Raw genomic sequence first — 17,382 nt, forward strand, 5'->3', positions numbered from 1 at the left:
TCCAGTGTTCTTTCCTTAAATGTATTGCACAGTAAATACTTAACAAGGTATTATGGCCTAATATCTTTTCTCATTAAAGTAATTGTGGGATGACACGATGCCCCTCTTTTTACCTCATCAACACTAATTAACTTCATGTCTGAAGAGCATTTGTCATCCAATTTTCCCCAGCGCCACAAAGGTAGGCGGGCAGATCAGTCCGAGGGTCTTAAGTCCCTAAATCTCATCGTTGGGGGGGGTGGAACACAATTTTCCATTTGCGCATCATTTGCTGTCACTAAAGATGAGTCATCCATTGACTTTGAGAGCATTTACGAGTGCGTCATCGCAATGGCGTCTCCGAATCTGCCGCCAGCGCAGTTGACGTGAAATGCGGCCCTGGCGTGACTCACGCTCTGGCGCAGGCCCGGCGGTCCTCGCCAACGCAGAGTGGAAGCGCCACTTGCACCTTTGTGCTCCTATTAACATGGTCACATGACAAACCCCCCCCCCCCCCCCCCACCCCCACCCCAGCACACTCACTCACACGTTAGGGATCAATAAATGGCTCAAGGCGGCCGCGTTGCATGTTTGTTTATGCTGTGTGTTAGCTCCGCCCACAAAATTGTGGACTACAGTCAGTGGGCAGGATACATTCATCCAAAGTACACAAAAGCAGAAGCTTGTTGCTGTTTTGTAGAAATGTTTGTAGTTTGTCTTGACATGTACTAAAAATAACATTTGACATTGCCTGCAACGCGTGTGTACTTCCTGAAAAATGAGACTCTCCTGCTCGGATCATTTGGCGCCCGCTACAATGGAAATGCATAAACTAGCGACCGTACCAAAGCAGAGTACTTGGTGGAAACAAGGCAAAAGGTCAGCAGCGAATAATTCATCCAAAAAGGTTTCATGCCACTCCCAGCTGAAGTTTACTGTCAAATTGAACACGAAACAAAGAGAAATACGCATTGCGTGTACGTAGCAGATTTTAAGGCTAGCAAAAAATACAAAACATCATCGACATGCTAACGGTTAGCGATGATAGCTGCGGTTTTAGAAGCAACGGATTCTTTACATTCTCTATGAAGACATTTTTATAAAGTAGGATATTATAGAGTGCTTTTTTCTTTTTAACATCCACAAAACAAGCACCCCTTCCCCCAACCCAGAATGCAAATTGCTCAGTCGCACTGACCGAGCCACTCTTGATGAACGGGAAATACCCTCGGCTAACGGATACATGAAACCAAATATGTCGCTTTTGTTCGAATTTTTGTTTTTGCATCACAATGGCAAATAACCCCAGCACAAATGAAATGCAAATTGTTTGGTCCCTTCAGTTTTGAGCAACGTACATCATTCTCCGAAAACTAGGAAGTGGCCTGTAACTAGCAGACGGATCAACAAACGCAAATATACAAATACACCATTCAACGAAAACAGCACAGTTGGAATTACAATGAAAGGCCTTCCTCCCCAAACCAGATTGCAAATGGTACGCCCCCCGCCCCCACCCCACCCCCACCAAGTCATCATTCTCCAATAGCCAGAAAGTTGCCTACTAAGTACAAAACAAATTTACAAACACCGCAATAAATGATTCTTGAACTTTTGTGTAATTGTCATTTTGTATTTTGTTTTTCAGATTTGAATCACAACCGAAACCTCTTGTTGAATGGAAGCCCCCCCACCCCCCCCGGCCAGTCATGCCTAACAATTTAAAGTAAGCTCAGTTCGGGCTGTACTGGCTTAATATTCATTGGCTAAAAGTTTTTTTGTCATTTTGACTTGACGACTCTGTCAAGTGCACGTTGCAGTCCAACTTTACACATTTGTCAGTCAGTCCCGTAGGAATGGATACGTAAACTGAAGACCACTTTTAACATATTTCATCAATTATATGTGTTTATCCAATACTAATCAGGTGATTAAAAATGGTGGCCACACAAAATATTGACACTTTGGCCATTTTCACTAAGGGGTGTACTCACTTTTGTTGCTGGGTGTAGCTATTAGTTGAGTTATTTTGAGGGAACAATAAATTGACGCTGTTAGGTAAGATCCACATTGACTACGTTTGATGATGTCGGTGTCATTTCTTCAGTGTTGTTGCATGAAAAGATCGAATTAAACATCTGCAGATTTTTCTGACAAGTTTGATACACGAAGCAGTTCTAGATGTTGCATTAGGGCTTGAAGCAATTTAAAGTTCCTTTGAATCCTAACTGGAGATCAGTTGTCATAGAAATGCATTTTTTTTCACTTCTTTCATCAATAATGTTGCGATCATGATCAATTCTGAATGTTTTTTTGCTTTGTTTTGTTTTTTTCTGTCAACTGTTTCAATGTGGCATCAGAGCCCAAAACAGCAACCAACGTTGATTCTGTTTGTTTTATTGTTTTATTTGCACTGACGGACTGGCTGGGTGAGTTTGTGAGTGGAGACTCGAGTGCCCCTCACCTGGGAGTGGCTTAATAATACGCGCTTAAAATGGCCCCCGAGAATGTCAAACAATGACAAAGGCCTGCTGAGCAACCGTTTGCCATTTGCAGACACATTCCCCGGACGATCTCCCTCACGTCTACGTGCGCTGATGCGGGGGGATGGGGAAGGGGGGGGGCTGATTTCATTTGCAAAAGCAGGCGCAGGGTCGTTGTCCTCAAGTGGGCAATCGGCAACACGTGCATCTGGCGAGCGCAGGGCCGCATCGATAGTCGGAGCACATCGGCGCACAGCTGTAGCTACATGGCCTAGAATAGCACATTCCTCCAGTGCCCCCCCCCCCTTTCACAAGGACCCACTTGCTAGCTCACATGGACCACAAGTGGACGTGCACAAGCAAACATAACAGCATAAAAATGTTCCTTTAGTGACACTTTTCCCTTTCTTCCTCGACCACGCACTTAATGGCAAACTCATGTAATCACCTAAATTGTCCGCCGCTTTTGCAGGCTTATGTTGCTTCCTGTCTCTGCAAACGCACGTCTCATGTCTCCTAAGCAAAAAAAAAAAAAAAGAGGTCAGCTGGCTGCAGGGCCTTTTCCTATTGGGCTCTTTCTTGAATAATCTGGCTGATGACATCACAGCGGCTACGTTTACACTCTGGCATCAAGTCAATGGGGGAGCAGAAGACATGCTCATGTAAACGGAGCGGCCAGGAAAAGGAGATGTCTTCTTAAATGAAGGTTAAAAACAAAGAACGACAAAATAAGGTCATATTGCGAGTGAGCGGTAACTGCATTAGGACATGCAGTAATTTCATTTGCGTGTCTTTATGGGAGTCATGTTTGGACATCGCTGGCTCGATAACATCTTTTGCTATCTTCTTCAGATACATCCCTCAAAAATAAATAAATGCACCAGTGGGTTGTTTAACCTCAACTATTAGCCGATCGTATTTTTTGGGGTGACAGACAGCAACAAAACTGTAGAATGTTTTTGTCTTTTAGCATGCAAAGCACTTTTGAGTCATCGCAATGAAACGGGGCTGAAAAAAATCGAATTGGCTGACTTGCAAATCCAATTTCTGAAATATTCGGGATCATTTGTTTACATGCGTGAGTTCATCCAGCAGCCATTTTTTTAGGCCCTTAGTCTCCTGGTGGATAAAATGTGTACATGGCGGAGAGCCCTCTTCTGGATTCAGTGTCTGTCTGTCCATCTATTGAACTGGTTGTGGTGGGAAGTAATTGAGTACAAATCCTTCATTAATGTACTTTTCAGACAATTATTTTACAATACCAAGTCGTTAAAAAATATATGAATACATAACCACACATTAGCAACTTTCTACTTTTAGTCTCTACAGTAAAAAAAAAAAAATCTTTCTATCTATCTAAGCCCAAATTTTTTTTTTTGGGGGGGGGGGGGGGCACCACAGCAGGGGTGGAGAGTATTTAAATGTCTTTGCCGTGTCACCGCTCTGAACACTGCCCTTTTACACAATTACACTAATAAGCCAATGGGAAGAGAGGAGGCGCCCTCCCCCTTCCCCGTTGCCCCCGCCCCCAAGCCCTCCCTCCAACGGAGAAGACCGCCTTCCTTCCTCGGGAGGCTTTTTAGATGTGCATAATCCCCGAGTTGACCCAGAAAATCGTCAGTCGCTCGCTTGAAGATCTGCCGCTGCGGTCTTTGTGCGCACCTCACCCGGCAATGACGCGCGGCCCCGCGGACTCCTCGTACTGAGCGCGCCCCCCTTCCCCCTTCTACCTCCCTCCTTTTCCCTCCCTCACCGCAGCGGACCACCGAACCGCCGGACCGGACCGAGCCTTGAGTGGAGTAACTTTTGTTTTTTTGTTTTTGAAGACGGTAGGTAGTGCACATTTTTTCTTCTTCTTGTGTTAGAATTGCAAGGCGGCGAATGTTGTCGTTTGTTTGCGGTGTGCGCACGCGCGCGCGCGCATGTTCCTGCCTCGTCGCTCCATTGTTTGCTCGTTTGTGTCAAACGCGCCCTTCAAAAGATGATTGGGATAATTCGGCGGCTGCAATTTCTCCCAATTGAGTCGCGCGGCGCGTTGCATGATGTCAGTCTTCTTTGTTGCAACCTTGCGTGCGTAAAAATGACCCCCCCCCCCATCGCCCCCCCCCATTCTTTCCTGCTCGATCGCATTGAATTGGACACTGTAGCCATTTTAAAAGGCAAGTGCGTCGCTGATTGTTCTTAATGTGACGCGTTTTCAAGGCGCTGTGATGAGGAAGAAGCATGCAAGGTGAAAAGGGTGGCGGGTCATCATAACACGTCCTAATGTGTTGTCGTCCCCACAGGGGGGCATGGCAGACCACCTCATGATGCCCATGAATCACGGTTCGGCCGGCGCCGGTCTCCACGCGTACCGAATGGGCATGAACGGAATGCAGGCGGGCCACCCGCCGCACGGCCAGCAGACGGCAGCCATGCGGCCCATGCCCGGCGGCCAGATGATGCACTACGCCGGGGCCCAGGCCGGCATGGACATGCGCCAGCGGCAGGGCATGGTGCCGCCTGGCGGGCCCATGAGCGGCGCCCAAATGGGCCACCACCACCAGATGATGTACAACGGGCAGCAGCATCACATGCACCAGGCCCAGCAGCAGCAGCAGCAGCAACAACAACAGCAGCAACAGCAACAACAGCAGCAGCAGCAGGTCCAACAACAACAACAACAACAACAGCAGCAGCACGCGGCCCAACAGAACCAGTTCATGAACGGCGGCCTGACGTCGCAGCAGCTGATGGCCAGCATGCAGCTCCAAAAACTCAACACGCAGTATCACGGACATCCGCTGGGCCCCATGGGCGGCGGCGGGGGCCACATGGGCGGCCCCGCCAACCAGTACCGCATGAGCCCGGCCCAGCTGGCCAACATGCAGCACATGGCGGGCCCGGCGCTGGCACTGAACGGCATGGACGCGGACATGATCGACGAGGAGGCGCTCACCTCGCTGGTGGTGGAGCTCGGCCTGGACCGGGTCCAGGAGCTACCCGAACTCTTCCTGGGCCAGAACGAGTTTGACTTCATCTCGGACTTTGTCAGCAAACAGCAGCCCAGCACGGTCAGCTGCTGAGACCGCCGGTAGCCCGGCCGCCCCCGCCAACGCCACACCTAGCTCGGACCCACGGGACCAACACACGGATTTTTCGGACCACAGAGCCGAGGAGTCCCCGTGGAAGAAGAACTGTGCCGGCTGGCCGTTGTGGTCTAGAAGGTGGTGGAGGGGGCGTGGTTTCACCTCCCCACTTCCTGGACGTGAATGTAAAAAAAAGAAAAGAAAAAAAAAGTCACAAAGCCACTCTGAACAATGAATGACACTGTGTTTTCCTGCGAGGTGTATTTATTTCCAATCGGACCACCTGCCGGGCCAAGTTGGTTTTTCAATAATTTGACTTTCTTGATTTAAGTTTTTTTTCCTTCCCTCCTCATCCTCCAACTTGCTCTTCAAATAAGCTCAGAAGGTCCAAAAAGGAGCCTTAATTTTATGAGGCGTCATCCACTTTTTCTTTTTTTCTTTTTTTTTTTTTAAGATGCGCTGTTGTGGAAAATCAACTGCTTGTACTGTACGAAGCTGTAAACCTCCGACATGTCCGCACTCTTTTGTGTTCTCATGGAGACGTAGAACCGCCTTAATCACACAGATTCTTATTTATTATTCTTGCTTGTTCATAGCCCCATATCTTGTTTTTGTTTTGGGGTGGATGAGCTTTTGAAAGCAGGAGGCGGGACTTTGGGGTCTTTGTGAACGGTTTTGAGGATCAATAAAGATGGCCTGGATCGAAATGTGGCCTGCTTTTCCATTCATTGTGTGCCTCTCGCTCGCTCCCAAGCCGGCTCAGTGCTGAGGTTGAACCTGCGGGTGAGGGGACGTCAGCGCCATGGAAACCTGATACAATATTTATACCTTGGAGGTGCGCGCCTCAATTTGTTGGATGCGGCGGACAAAAGGCCACCAGGAGACGACTGTTGTTCTCACTGATGTGGCTTTTATAGCATTTACCGTTTCGGAAATAAAATGCTCGGCCATCGTTTTCTTGAGGTCCTTGTCACAAAATCACTATTTGGATGTAGTCGATGCAAAATTCTACATTCTGGTGAAATAGCAATAGGGGTTTGTTTGTGGAAGAAATTTCAGTTTTGCAGATTTTTAACATTTTCTGATTCAAAAGATTGGTTTGTAGAAGATATTGATGGGCGAGCACCGATACCAGGTATCGTTATCAGGTAGATACCAGTTTTGGCTGCCCTCTTGTGGCCATTTTACAATCAGGAACTCGAAATGACATATTCATAAGAATCGAAAATGACCGTTTATTTCATGCACTTTTAAGAAAAAATGCTATATTGGGATAAATAGGTGTTGTTTTTTTGCTGGTAAAGTTTACATTTCATAAATATCGGTGGAATCGGTACTTAGCATCCGTATCGGACGGTGACTACTCAATAGTAGAGTATTTGTAGTGGTTATCAGCCTGTAAAAAATTGCTATCCAACATCCCTAGTAGAAAAGAATGACAGATTTGTAGGAAATTTCCATTTTCTTGAATCTTGTAATGTTGGCGCCCATTTGGAAGAATTGTGAAGGAATATTTTGTTGTGCTGCGCTCATGCCACAAATTTCAAGCCTGACTAAAATGTGTGTGGCCTTTCAATTCAATTTTTGGTACCGAACAAACAGCTATTTAAAAACGATACGATCCAGAAGATTCTTTTGTGGAAGACACAACGAGCTGATGTCGTCGTACGTTTGAATTTTCAATCCGATTTTACGGCTGCTGTCAGATTTCTGAAGGCGCAACATTTTGTTGGCAAAATTCTCTGATACAAACATTTTTGGACAAAAACGATGCTGCACTTGCGTGTTTGATATTTTAAGTCAGTCCGATTCATTGAGTTTGGGGTTATTATTTAAATGAAGACAACAGCTGGACTTGGGTCAGACTTATTGGCTGGTGGCTGTAAACATTTTGCTGCTCAATCACATCTGGTCCTCAGCGATGCTATTTTTAAACGAAAGTCATTGCATGACGGGGGCTTTGTAATACATTTCAAATCGGACTCAAATGGGCCGGTTGCTGATAGTAACGTCGTACAGTTTCGGGGGAAAGTTCAACTTGTGTTTGAGAAGTCCAAGTCAGTCATTTATGAGCTGAGAGCATTTTGAGGTTAGATAACAAAAAACCTCCACCTCAGTCAAAAGATGTTTTGTGGGAAACACTTTCAATTCATCTGCTTATTTTATTGGGTGAGAGGATTTGAAATGTTGTCATCGTGGTGATCTTTAACAACAGCGCCCCCAACTGGTAAAAGGTTCTGATCCAAAGCATATTTTTATACTTTTGAGAAATTTCAAGTCGATCTGAATTGAATTCTCCTGATTGTACGTTTTTTTTGCAATACGAATTGAACACGGAAGTCGGTTGTGCTGCTTGCATGTTGCGGGTTTAGCTTGCAAATATGCAGAACGCTCGAGCAAATCCACAGAAGAATGTGGCCAATGTTGCCACCTACAAGAAATGTCCAATTTGATGGCCTTTGTGGAGGTCTGGAATTTCCTGAACGTTACGTTTCGTCCCCGCTGACAAATGATGCCGGGTGCTAGAAACTCGTTGACTTTAGAGGCCATCCATTTTAAATCAAGCCTTGGCGGAGGTCTCTTATGTAAATACAGTGGTAGGTAACTTCAACTTCACCTGTTGACTTCAAATAAAAACTCGCCGCCAAAGGGTAAGAGGCTTTTTAAAAGTAGTATTTAACTAACATTAGTTTCACTTACAGCACTGCAAACATTTGGTTCATTGCTGTGTGCGTGTGTGTGTGTGTGTGTGTGTGTGTGTGTGTGTGTGTGTGTGTGTGCGTGTGTGTTGGGGGAGGTGTGACTGGCCAAAGAATGCTTACCTTGATGGGGGTTTAAGTGACTTAAGGCTTGTAAGCCGCGACTCACAAGAGGCCTGGTGCCTTTTCACGGCACGTACACACACACTTGTCTTTGTTTCATTGTGGGGACATCTCATTGACATGATGCATTTCCTTGCCCCTCCCCCTAACCATCAAAAATGATTGCTTAGCTGAACCTCAACCATAACCCAATTCAAACCTAAACTCCAAAACCATGTCTTGACCCTCAAAAAGAGGTCTGAAGTTGTGGGGGCCAGCAAAATGTCCCCACAATTTCGAGTCGGTCCCCACAATGGTAGTATACACGCGTGTATGGGCCCCACAATGTAGCAAAGACCAAAACACGCATACATGCACACACATTGGAGCGACAACACAACTAGATGTCGAGAACTTGTGTAAGAAATTTCAAATCAGACACACGGATTGAGGCGAGCGGCATTTTCAAATGTCGGTGTTAAATAACAGCAGCGCCCCCATCTGGCAAAAGTCGAAGGGTCCGAAATATTTTGTTGTTGCTGAGAAAACTGAGGTGGACTTGCGTGAGAAGTCAATAACACTGGCGGCAAGACAGATTCAGCCTCTCGCATTTCGCATTCTTGGACTTGGACTTGAAAAATCAGAAAGCTGATCCCGATTAGACATTATAGCAATTCAAATTGAACATAGACAAACAGGTCATGTTTTTATGCTATTATATGAGACTAATATGCGAAATCAACAGAGAGTCAACAACACTAACTCTTCTGATGAAACATCAACTTAAAAGTAGTTGAATGGTCCCTTTGTCATGGCCTGAAGGGGGTCGGTATCATTCTTACCGGCAATAAACAACTTTGAGGAGGATGGTAGGAACGCTGGCGCACAAAAAACTACAAATGCGCTGACTGCTTTAGGGCATACGTCACCTCCCCCTTTCCTCATTCGTTACAAAGACGGAAGTCAATTTGAATGTCGACGGACGACTACTGAAAAGTTTTTTTGTCTGAGGAGACAAAAAAGGAAAAGGAAAGCTACTCGGATAAAAGACAGTCAAGGAGCAACGTTGGCCCGGCTTTCACTCGCTGGCGTGAGCTCAAAAACAAGGCAATGCGCTTGTCCTCATGGGAAATGTGGTCTTCCTTCAGGCATAACATTACCGCTTTTGGCCGCCATCATCAACATCAACTGTAAGTTCCTTAGTGTTGCTTTAGCAAGCTAGCAACATTTTACCATTCAAAGGATTTTTTTCATGAAGAAAACATTCAGCTGGACTTCAATTTTCAATTTCAGAAGCATCTTTTACCCCCAAAATGTCCGAATTTGTAAATTTGTAAACGTCTGTTGTGTGCGTGTGTTGCTGCGTGCTAATGAGCATAAACGGTGAAGAGAGTGAGTGAGTGATGCGGCGCTAAAGTTTTGTTGTCTTGTTGTGTGCCTGCGGGCGACGAGGCGCTTGATTGGAGGTCACGTTGGGGGAAATTTCATGGCTGCATTTAGCGTATCGCATTGTCAACGCGAGCATCTTTAGCCGCGCAAGCGCTAACGACGGGAAAACAAGCGCTGCTGCCATTGACGCTGCTCCATTTTTGGCCTTCACATTTCTTCTCCACTTGTTGTTGTTGTGCTTTACATCGATGCGTCAAGTATTTCCTTCCACAAACGATGTTGAAATGTCCTCAATAAGAAAAGAGAAAATATTGAGCTTGTGACTTGTGCTTGAAATTTCAAGTCATCAACTCCTATTGACATTTTGAATGTTGACATTATGCAGCTTGATAACAGTATCAGTTTTTTTTTTTGTCTAGAAAACACAACTATGAGAGTGTGAGATATTTCACATCAAATTTTCAAAGCCGGACGTGATTGGAGGACGAGCGACGCCAACGTATTCCCGTTTGTCGAACGGCGTTCACCAATTAAACGTCTGCGTAGAAAGAAAAGGTGGTAAAAGTAGGCCATGGCACATCGCTTAGCAACGGGCCTCGTGCATGGCGCCCATTTGGTGAGATGGTCTGCGTGTGTGCGTGCGCGCGTGCGTGTGTGTGACGCCCGCTGGCAGATCTGCTAATTGTGCACTGTAATGTCATGCCTCAATTAAAGCGGCAACGCATTCATCATTTTGGCTTCATATGCAAGATGCAAACGGCTCCGGCGGCCATTCGGACGCTACGCTGGCTCGTTGTATTAAGCTGAAAGGCACTGAAGTCGTTGCCGGGCGACCCCCCCCCCCGGATCACTTATCTTTCTTGTGTGCAATGATGGCGGACCTGACTGGACACTGTTAGCATTTTAGCACGCACATTCATTAGCTTGATCACTTAGCGTGTGGGCATATCTTACCATTAAAAAATTGCGCAATCAAGAGTTTGGGGCTATTTCATTCAAGAGGAGACTGAGGGCAGCAAGATTTGAGGATATACATACTGACTTAACTCTGAACGCTGAAGTATTAGACTCCACAGTATTTACTTTGCTTTTACGCTCCAGTTTCTTAGCAGCCGCCTTATGTCTGGACTGTGCAGTATTTTACTCCACATTTCTCCGCGTGCCTGCAGTGCATGCTTTTCCTATTGCCTCTTCGATATGCCCTCAAAATTTTTTTTTATTCAATGGCGAGACCGAGGACAGTAAAGAAAACATTTGAGGATACACAAATAGAAATTGCAAAAACAAACACAAATGCTAACGTTATCTTAAAACCAGTTGCTGTTCCTCAGCTCTGGATGCTGCCGTTTTACACTCCACAGTCTCCTCTTTGCTGCAATTTGCCCTCAGTCTCTTTTTAAATATTGGCCGTTGCTAATACGGCGACCAGTTTTAAATGATTCCTTCGTGAGAGGCCACCTGCCTTCCTGCCGGGGTCAGGATGCGTTCACCGCTTCTGCTTTTTGCAACAAACCGTCTTCCTGTGTCGGCTCATCACGCTCTCGTTTTAAGTCAGCCGGCGAAAGCCACATGCTGACTAATAAGGCAAAGCGAAATAGGGGGTGTGGATGTGGGAGGGGGTTGTTTATATGTAATAATTGGACATTACTAGCTCATTTTTAAAAGTTGCATTCATCTTTAATGGGGGTTTTCCAGCAGGTGTGTTCATGATGCCGATAGAAAAAAAAACACCTGACGTGTTTATGTCCTTTCATTATTGGTAGGCGTTGTTTCAGGGAAGGACGGGCGTCCATTTGCCGCTTTCACACATGAGCGGGCCTTCAAGGAGGCGCACGCACGCACGGTCAGGTGCACGACGTGATCAAACAAGCTAAAAGAGACTGCTCAGCATCAAGACAAGCAGGATTTACGTCTCATTATGTTGGACGGCGTTCCGAGACGAAGCTGCGCTTTGCAACAACAAAATAAATCAAATCAATCAGCAACTCAAGGTCTGACAAGTGCTTGAACGTTAAAACCCCCCATCAATGACTGTTTATTTTAGGATTAACAGTATCCAACAAAGAAGGTCACTTATTATTGTAATCCCTTCACACTAACTATATGGAGCAAAAAAATAAACTAGCGGTGTCAAGCGATTACATTTTTTCATCGTAATTAATCGCATGACGTCAATACTTAACTCACAATTAATCACACATTTTACACCTGTTCTAAATGTAGAATAAAAAAAAAACATTTTTTTTTCAAGTTTTCACACTCTTAGAAATAATAGAAATATGGGTGCATCTTTTAATGATTGATAGTCATTTCATTATTATTTCTCAATTTGTAAGACATTGGTGGCAGCTCAGTGCATTTTTCTCTTCATATTAAGAGCTATCTAATCTTCAACATGAAGTAACTTGTGAAATTCTACACAATACAACTTGACCACAGCCTCTACAAATATATGCATTCTTATTCATTCATTGTTGCTAAATTTTGACGTGTCTGCGGCGTTGCGATTGGAATTCCCCCACTACCGTCTTTCCAAGTAAGGGGCGGTCATTGACAGATGGAGCATGCTTGAACTTGTCAGACAATTTTTAAGGTTTTTGTCACGTTGGCGGTGTTTGCTGGCGGGAAAACAGCATATCCCTCAAGGGGGGTTAAGGTTCATTTTTATGGACTCGGGTGCAACTTCCTGACATGTGACCGTTGTTGTTTTCACGCGCGAGGCCGTGGGGAAGGAAAAAACACACACAAAAAAACAAAACGCACCCTAATCACATCCACGTTCTTTCCAGGAGACACTCAGTTAAGCTAATTGTTTTGTTTTCCGCCCGCAAGCTGCTGAGGGGGCTTTAAAAGGCAGCCATGTATGGAGAACACACACGCAAGCCTCGGCGGCTAAGTGGCTGATTTTGGCATGTTGAGGCAGGTGACAGGTTGCCAGGCGACGGGAGACTCCTCCTCCTTCGCCACCCTCCCCAAATCTGGCCTCGCATGATTTGCCAGCTCTTTGAAGTCAAAAGCAGGCAGTGTAAATAATTGATTCCGCCGCACGCGGCTGACACCTCGTCGCGGCCCGAGCACGTCGAGGTATCCCGACGACGTCTGAAGGTGATAAATATTTAAGACGCGTGTGATTTACACCGGCTGCGGGTTGTTGTTTTTTCTCGCAGAAGCGGGAGGCCCGAAGTTTTGACAGCGTCGCGCAGAATTAAAATGTTACGCGTTGTTTGTATTCTGTCAGCAGGTGAATTCCCTCTGATGAAAAAACACTCTGATGTGATTTGTCGAAACCTGCCCAACGGATTGTAAACAGTGACATTGAATTGTTTTGAATTTGTTTTGCTCCCAGGCTCCCCCTGCAGGCTCAAGTTGAATTCATTTTCAGCCAGTTAGGATATAGAACGGCAAACATCTGAAGACGCGGATGATCCAAAGCTACTTAAACCCGAAACTCAAACAGACTTGACTGGATTCTACCTTGACTCGCTGCTCACCGCGCATACCACCACCATCACACTGCACGCCAGCACAATTTTCACTCACCAACAACACAAACTCATTTCATTTATTCCAATATCATTAAGTTGCAAGTGTAAGTGAAAATCTGTGAAAAACCTCGTATCAAACCCCTTCTTTTAACTCATCAAACCCACTTAAAATGATAAAAACTTGAAACATTATATTCACAATGTAAACGTATTTGAGCACAAAAAATGCTGTACTGTAGTTTTGTTGCATTTGTGTGCATGCATGCATGCGTGTGCCTTTAAGAGGCGGGACCTAGTGGTGCGTGAGTGGCTTGGCGTGCGCCGTGGCCGTCAGCAGCTACTGCGTGAGTGTGTGTGCTCATTTTGTGTTTGCTTTGCCCTTCTCTCAACATTCGATACACATCTGAAAAATGCATTGGTCACTGTGGCTGTCCTTTTCCCCACACGTGAGGTCATCACAAGTAACTATTGCATACCGTCAAAGAACGATCGCTGAACAAAGACGATCCACCGACTGACGACAAATTTTACCCAGCGAATTGTTTAGATCAATTTGAGCTTTTAGATCAATTTGTCACATGTGCACACATTTTGTAATTATTTGCACATTGTGTATATATTCTAAATAGCGTATTCATATATTTTGATTTGTAATATATATATTTTTTATTATATTGTCCTTTCAACACAATTTAGTGAAAGTATAGGGGTACTTAAAAGTTTTTTTTCCATTTGTGCTTTGACCAATTGTGGGTAAATCTGCTCACTGGATTATTTTAGCAAGGCTAAATTATTATCATGTATCTTATATTATAGCTACAGTATGAATGTTTTGCATAAACGCTGGACAAAACCTGTGCTGACTGTCGGTGATGTCTCTCTATTACAAGCCTGAGGACAACAAAGACGATTTTGTGGCTGGTATTTAAAGACACCTACATTCCATCGAGCTGCTTTAACAGCCGAATGTTCCAACACAAACAATCCAAGTATGTTGACTGATAAAATTGTTTTCATTTTTCATGGGGAAAAACATTGCCACGTTGATGCTGTAACATATTTCACAAGCCGATCAATAATGACTGAGGTTCAATTCTGCTGCGGGGGCCTTCTCACTGAATTGCATTATATTGCAAGGTCTTCATATGATTCCATTTACACCGTGTACTCGCAGCTTTTATATGACCCGGCCAGCCAGGGTCCAATTTTTATGAGAGCAGAGCGGAGAACGGCAGCGTCCGTCGGCCGACTGGCAGGTTTGTTCGCAGGCTCGAAGGGATCCGAGGAGTATTAGGGCAGCCTGTGTTCTGTACACGGTGTCTTCATGAGCGCAGCTTTAAAGCTACGTGCTAATCTGGTGACGGCGGCGAGCACATGCCTCCCAAGACAGACTAACTGTCTGTAAGCGCGGGGGTGGAATTAACAGAAGAGAGCGCTTCTTGTCAGGCTTCATGAGGGGGGGGGGGGGGGGGGGGCTGCCCAGCTCATCAAATAGCACAAACACAAATGTCGCTATTCTACTGACTTCCACTTCAAATGCGCTGTTAAATAGTTGGACAGTGACCCCCCCTCCAACACGGGTTCGGTCCCGTTTTGATTCTATCTGGGTCTAACTGTTGTTTACATTGGGTGTAATTCCACTGTCAACCACCAGACGGTGGCATGCTATATAGTTTGAGACGGTGTACATTTGAAAGAAGAACGAAAACAGGAAGTATTTCAGTACCACCTAGTTTTTGTTGAAAAATGACCAAATGTCATCCTCTCCCATTCTGCTTTTTACTCCTACAGAAAGTGACGGCTATAGGTTCATTTTAAAATCGACATATTTGGGCAAGATTATTGACATATATTGTGAGATGATCACTTTGTTAATTTGGAAAAATGGGATTTGTTTAAACATATAGAGGGATTGGTACACTGTTATAAAGTTCAATATTTTTGTTATCTATTGCTTTGTCTCACTATATTGTGTGTTTCAATGTGTTTGTATTATTTTAAAAGTTTGCTTAAGACCATTAAAAAAAAAAAAAAACGAATTAAAATCGGGTATTTCTATATTGCGGATTTCACTTGTTACAGGAACCCCCACGATGGAGGGGGGATTACTGTAGTTGTAACAAGACGTGCTCAAACCTTTGGTCTCCACCATTAACAAGGAGACATATTTGATCTAATAGGAGACTATTAAAAATAGTCTGGAGTGTACAATTTAGCCTCGAATCCCTTTGTCTAGGAATTGATTGCCCATTCGTGCCGTTTAGGAGCATTGTTTGACAACATTCACACTTAAAATATTAGCATATAACTCTCTATTATTATTATTATTATAGTTTTAATCCTCGATGGAGAATTGGCAATGCCTCTGTGTGAGTTCATTTGTCATCCAGGCTGTTTTTAGACCCTCAGTTAGCTTACAGCAGGAGGCCTTCACTCTGTATGAAATATAAAAAGAGCCTGTAATGGAACGTGGCCTGTGGCTCAGATATTATTACCCACACTTACAGTAGGCCGACTAACATTTTACCTTGCAGGACAAACGTGGTTGCGATGAGCTGGCCCACTCCATCTGAGGGCAGGGTGAGGGTGGAGGTTTATGTGAAGATTGGAAGATATTAAAGCCCCCCCGTGCCCCCACTTCCCCGCCATCTACAGCCACCCTCGGAGCCATTTGAGCAAAAAAGTAGGTCTGCTGCTCCTTTTTAGTGGAAAGTAATGAATTTTAAATGTAGAATGATGCCACACAAAAATTGACCGATCCCTTTTACGGACAGTTTGAGCCTGAAGGCCTCCCATTGGTGGCAAAAGCCGGAGCATAACGGAGATTTGAACCTGGATTTACTGACTGTTAGGCAGATATGTTAACCACTTGGGCAACGTGCGCACTGAGGTTGGAATTCCACTAATCAGGAAAGATATGCCTCTGACATTGAACAACAAAAGAGTTGGTACCGCCGTCATGCAAGACATCAGACGGTCACAGCTCCTCAGTAAGCTGCAGTAAACGTAAGCAAAGGATAAAGAGTTTGTATTCTCTATTATTGGTCGACATGTTGCTGTGTTGTTTGTGTTGGAATAACACGGGTGTCTGTGTTGCTTTGCAAACAGATCACGTACTCAAAGGGCTTCGGAAGCATCACCGTACACTGGAAGCATCTTGAGTGCCCTGAGGCTGCTTGGGAAATGTAGTAGCGCCAAGGTGAGGATGATGTGACCGCTAGAGCTGAGTTGAATCTCATTTCTTATTTGCAACCTCCTCGATCTTTGCGTCGGTTGACAGGATTCACTTGACTAACAGTTGGAATAGATATAACGAAAAATCTTTGCTCTCTCTTCAAAGTTTAATTTAAGCAATACCTATGAAACGGTACTAGGTATCGTCCTTATATTTACATGGGCCAGCAATACTATAGAGCCTGGGCAGATTAGATTGACATAGCGACACAAAGAGGCTGAAATCTGATTGGACAAAAGAAAAACAAAAAAAACTATGTGGCCAAGAAAAATGCGACAAATGAAAAGAATAGATTGTTATAAATTACAATTTAGTGCAGTCTGCTTTGAGGTACAAGTTTAATTCCATCTCTGACCATGTTTGTAAGTCACATTACTCGAATCTCAAATAATTGTATCCTATTGAAATGAATACAAATGCTATTAATCTGTTCCAGTCAGTCCGGAAAAAAACAAAAAAATAAAATTTGGCTCGACTTCTCAGTACAGCAATTAGTCGTTCTTTGCTGAGGATAAAGACATACATTTGCATCTGGATAGCAATCTGGCCAACACATGCTAACTGTTAGTCTATCTGTCTATGCAGTTTCCCATTGTATTTTAGCAGAGTTGAGTTAGCATTAAGCTAGTGAATGCTATGTAGTTTTTCTCTTCTTCTTTTTTTAAACACATAATGTGTAATTCTTGTGTGTGTGTTTTTTTCCTTTGTCAACAATAAACCTCAGCTGGCAGTGGCAAAAGCAGCTTGAAGCCTCCTTTTTTAAAAACTGTTCACTATGCGCTAACTGCTGCCTTGTCGCTCGAAGACTCATCTAAAAATTCTCAAGTCAGGTCACTCATAACTCAGGGTAACATTTTAGATTTAAAATGTACTGTAGTTCTGTATTCGTGAGTGTTTAGCCTTGTTGACCTCCCATCACTGCTTTCATCATACAGGATTTTT

The 17,382-nt window shown here is 44.5% G+C and overlaps 1 protein-coding gene and 1 long non-coding RNA gene across 3 annotated transcripts; both read left to right on the forward strand.

The window, feature by feature from the left end:
- The first annotated feature begins 4,038 nt into the window (after positions 1-4,038).
- On the forward strand, positions 4,039-6,237 carry cited4b (Cbp/p300-interacting transactivator, with Glu/Asp-rich carboxy-terminal domain, 4b). Of its 2 annotated transcripts, none has more exons than XM_077576612.1 (2): positions 4,039-4,291; positions 4,761-6,237. In XM_077576612.1, exon 2 carries the CDS (start codon positions 4,769-4,771, stop codon positions 5,525-5,527), a length of 759 nt encoding a protein of 252 aa, XP_077432738.1. In that variant the 5' UTR covers positions 4,039-4,291; positions 4,761-4,768; the 3' UTR covers positions 5,528-6,237. The 2 variants fall into 2 exon arrangements, with proteins under 2 accessions (XP_077432738.1, XP_077432737.1); XM_077576611.1 differs by having other exon boundaries at positions 4,041-4,291; positions 4,748-6,237.
- Positions 6,238-14,337: 8,100 nt separating this feature from the next.
- Positions 14,338-17,025, forward strand: LOC144058205 (uncharacterized). Its single transcript, XR_013295401.1, has 4 exons — positions 14,338-14,461; positions 15,740-15,888; positions 15,980-16,211; positions 16,314-17,025. It is a non-coding gene; the product is annotated as an uncharacterized LOC144058205 (long non-coding RNA).
- The last annotated feature ends 357 nt before the right edge of the window (positions 17,026-17,382 follow it).

Source organism: Vanacampus margaritifer, chromosome 9, assembly GCF_051991255.1.
Source record: "Vanacampus margaritifer isolate UIUO_Vmar chromosome 9, RoL_Vmar_1.0, whole genome shotgun sequence".
Taxonomy (NCBI): domain Eukaryota; kingdom Metazoa; phylum Chordata; class Actinopteri; order Syngnathiformes; family Syngnathidae; genus Vanacampus; species Vanacampus margaritifer.

What these genes read in the sequence shown, in the direction of transcription:
- cited4b (XM_077576611.1), top strand. Translation starts at nt 4,754, where the DNA reads ATGGCAGACCACCTCATGATGCCCATGAATCACGGTTCGGCCGGCGCC.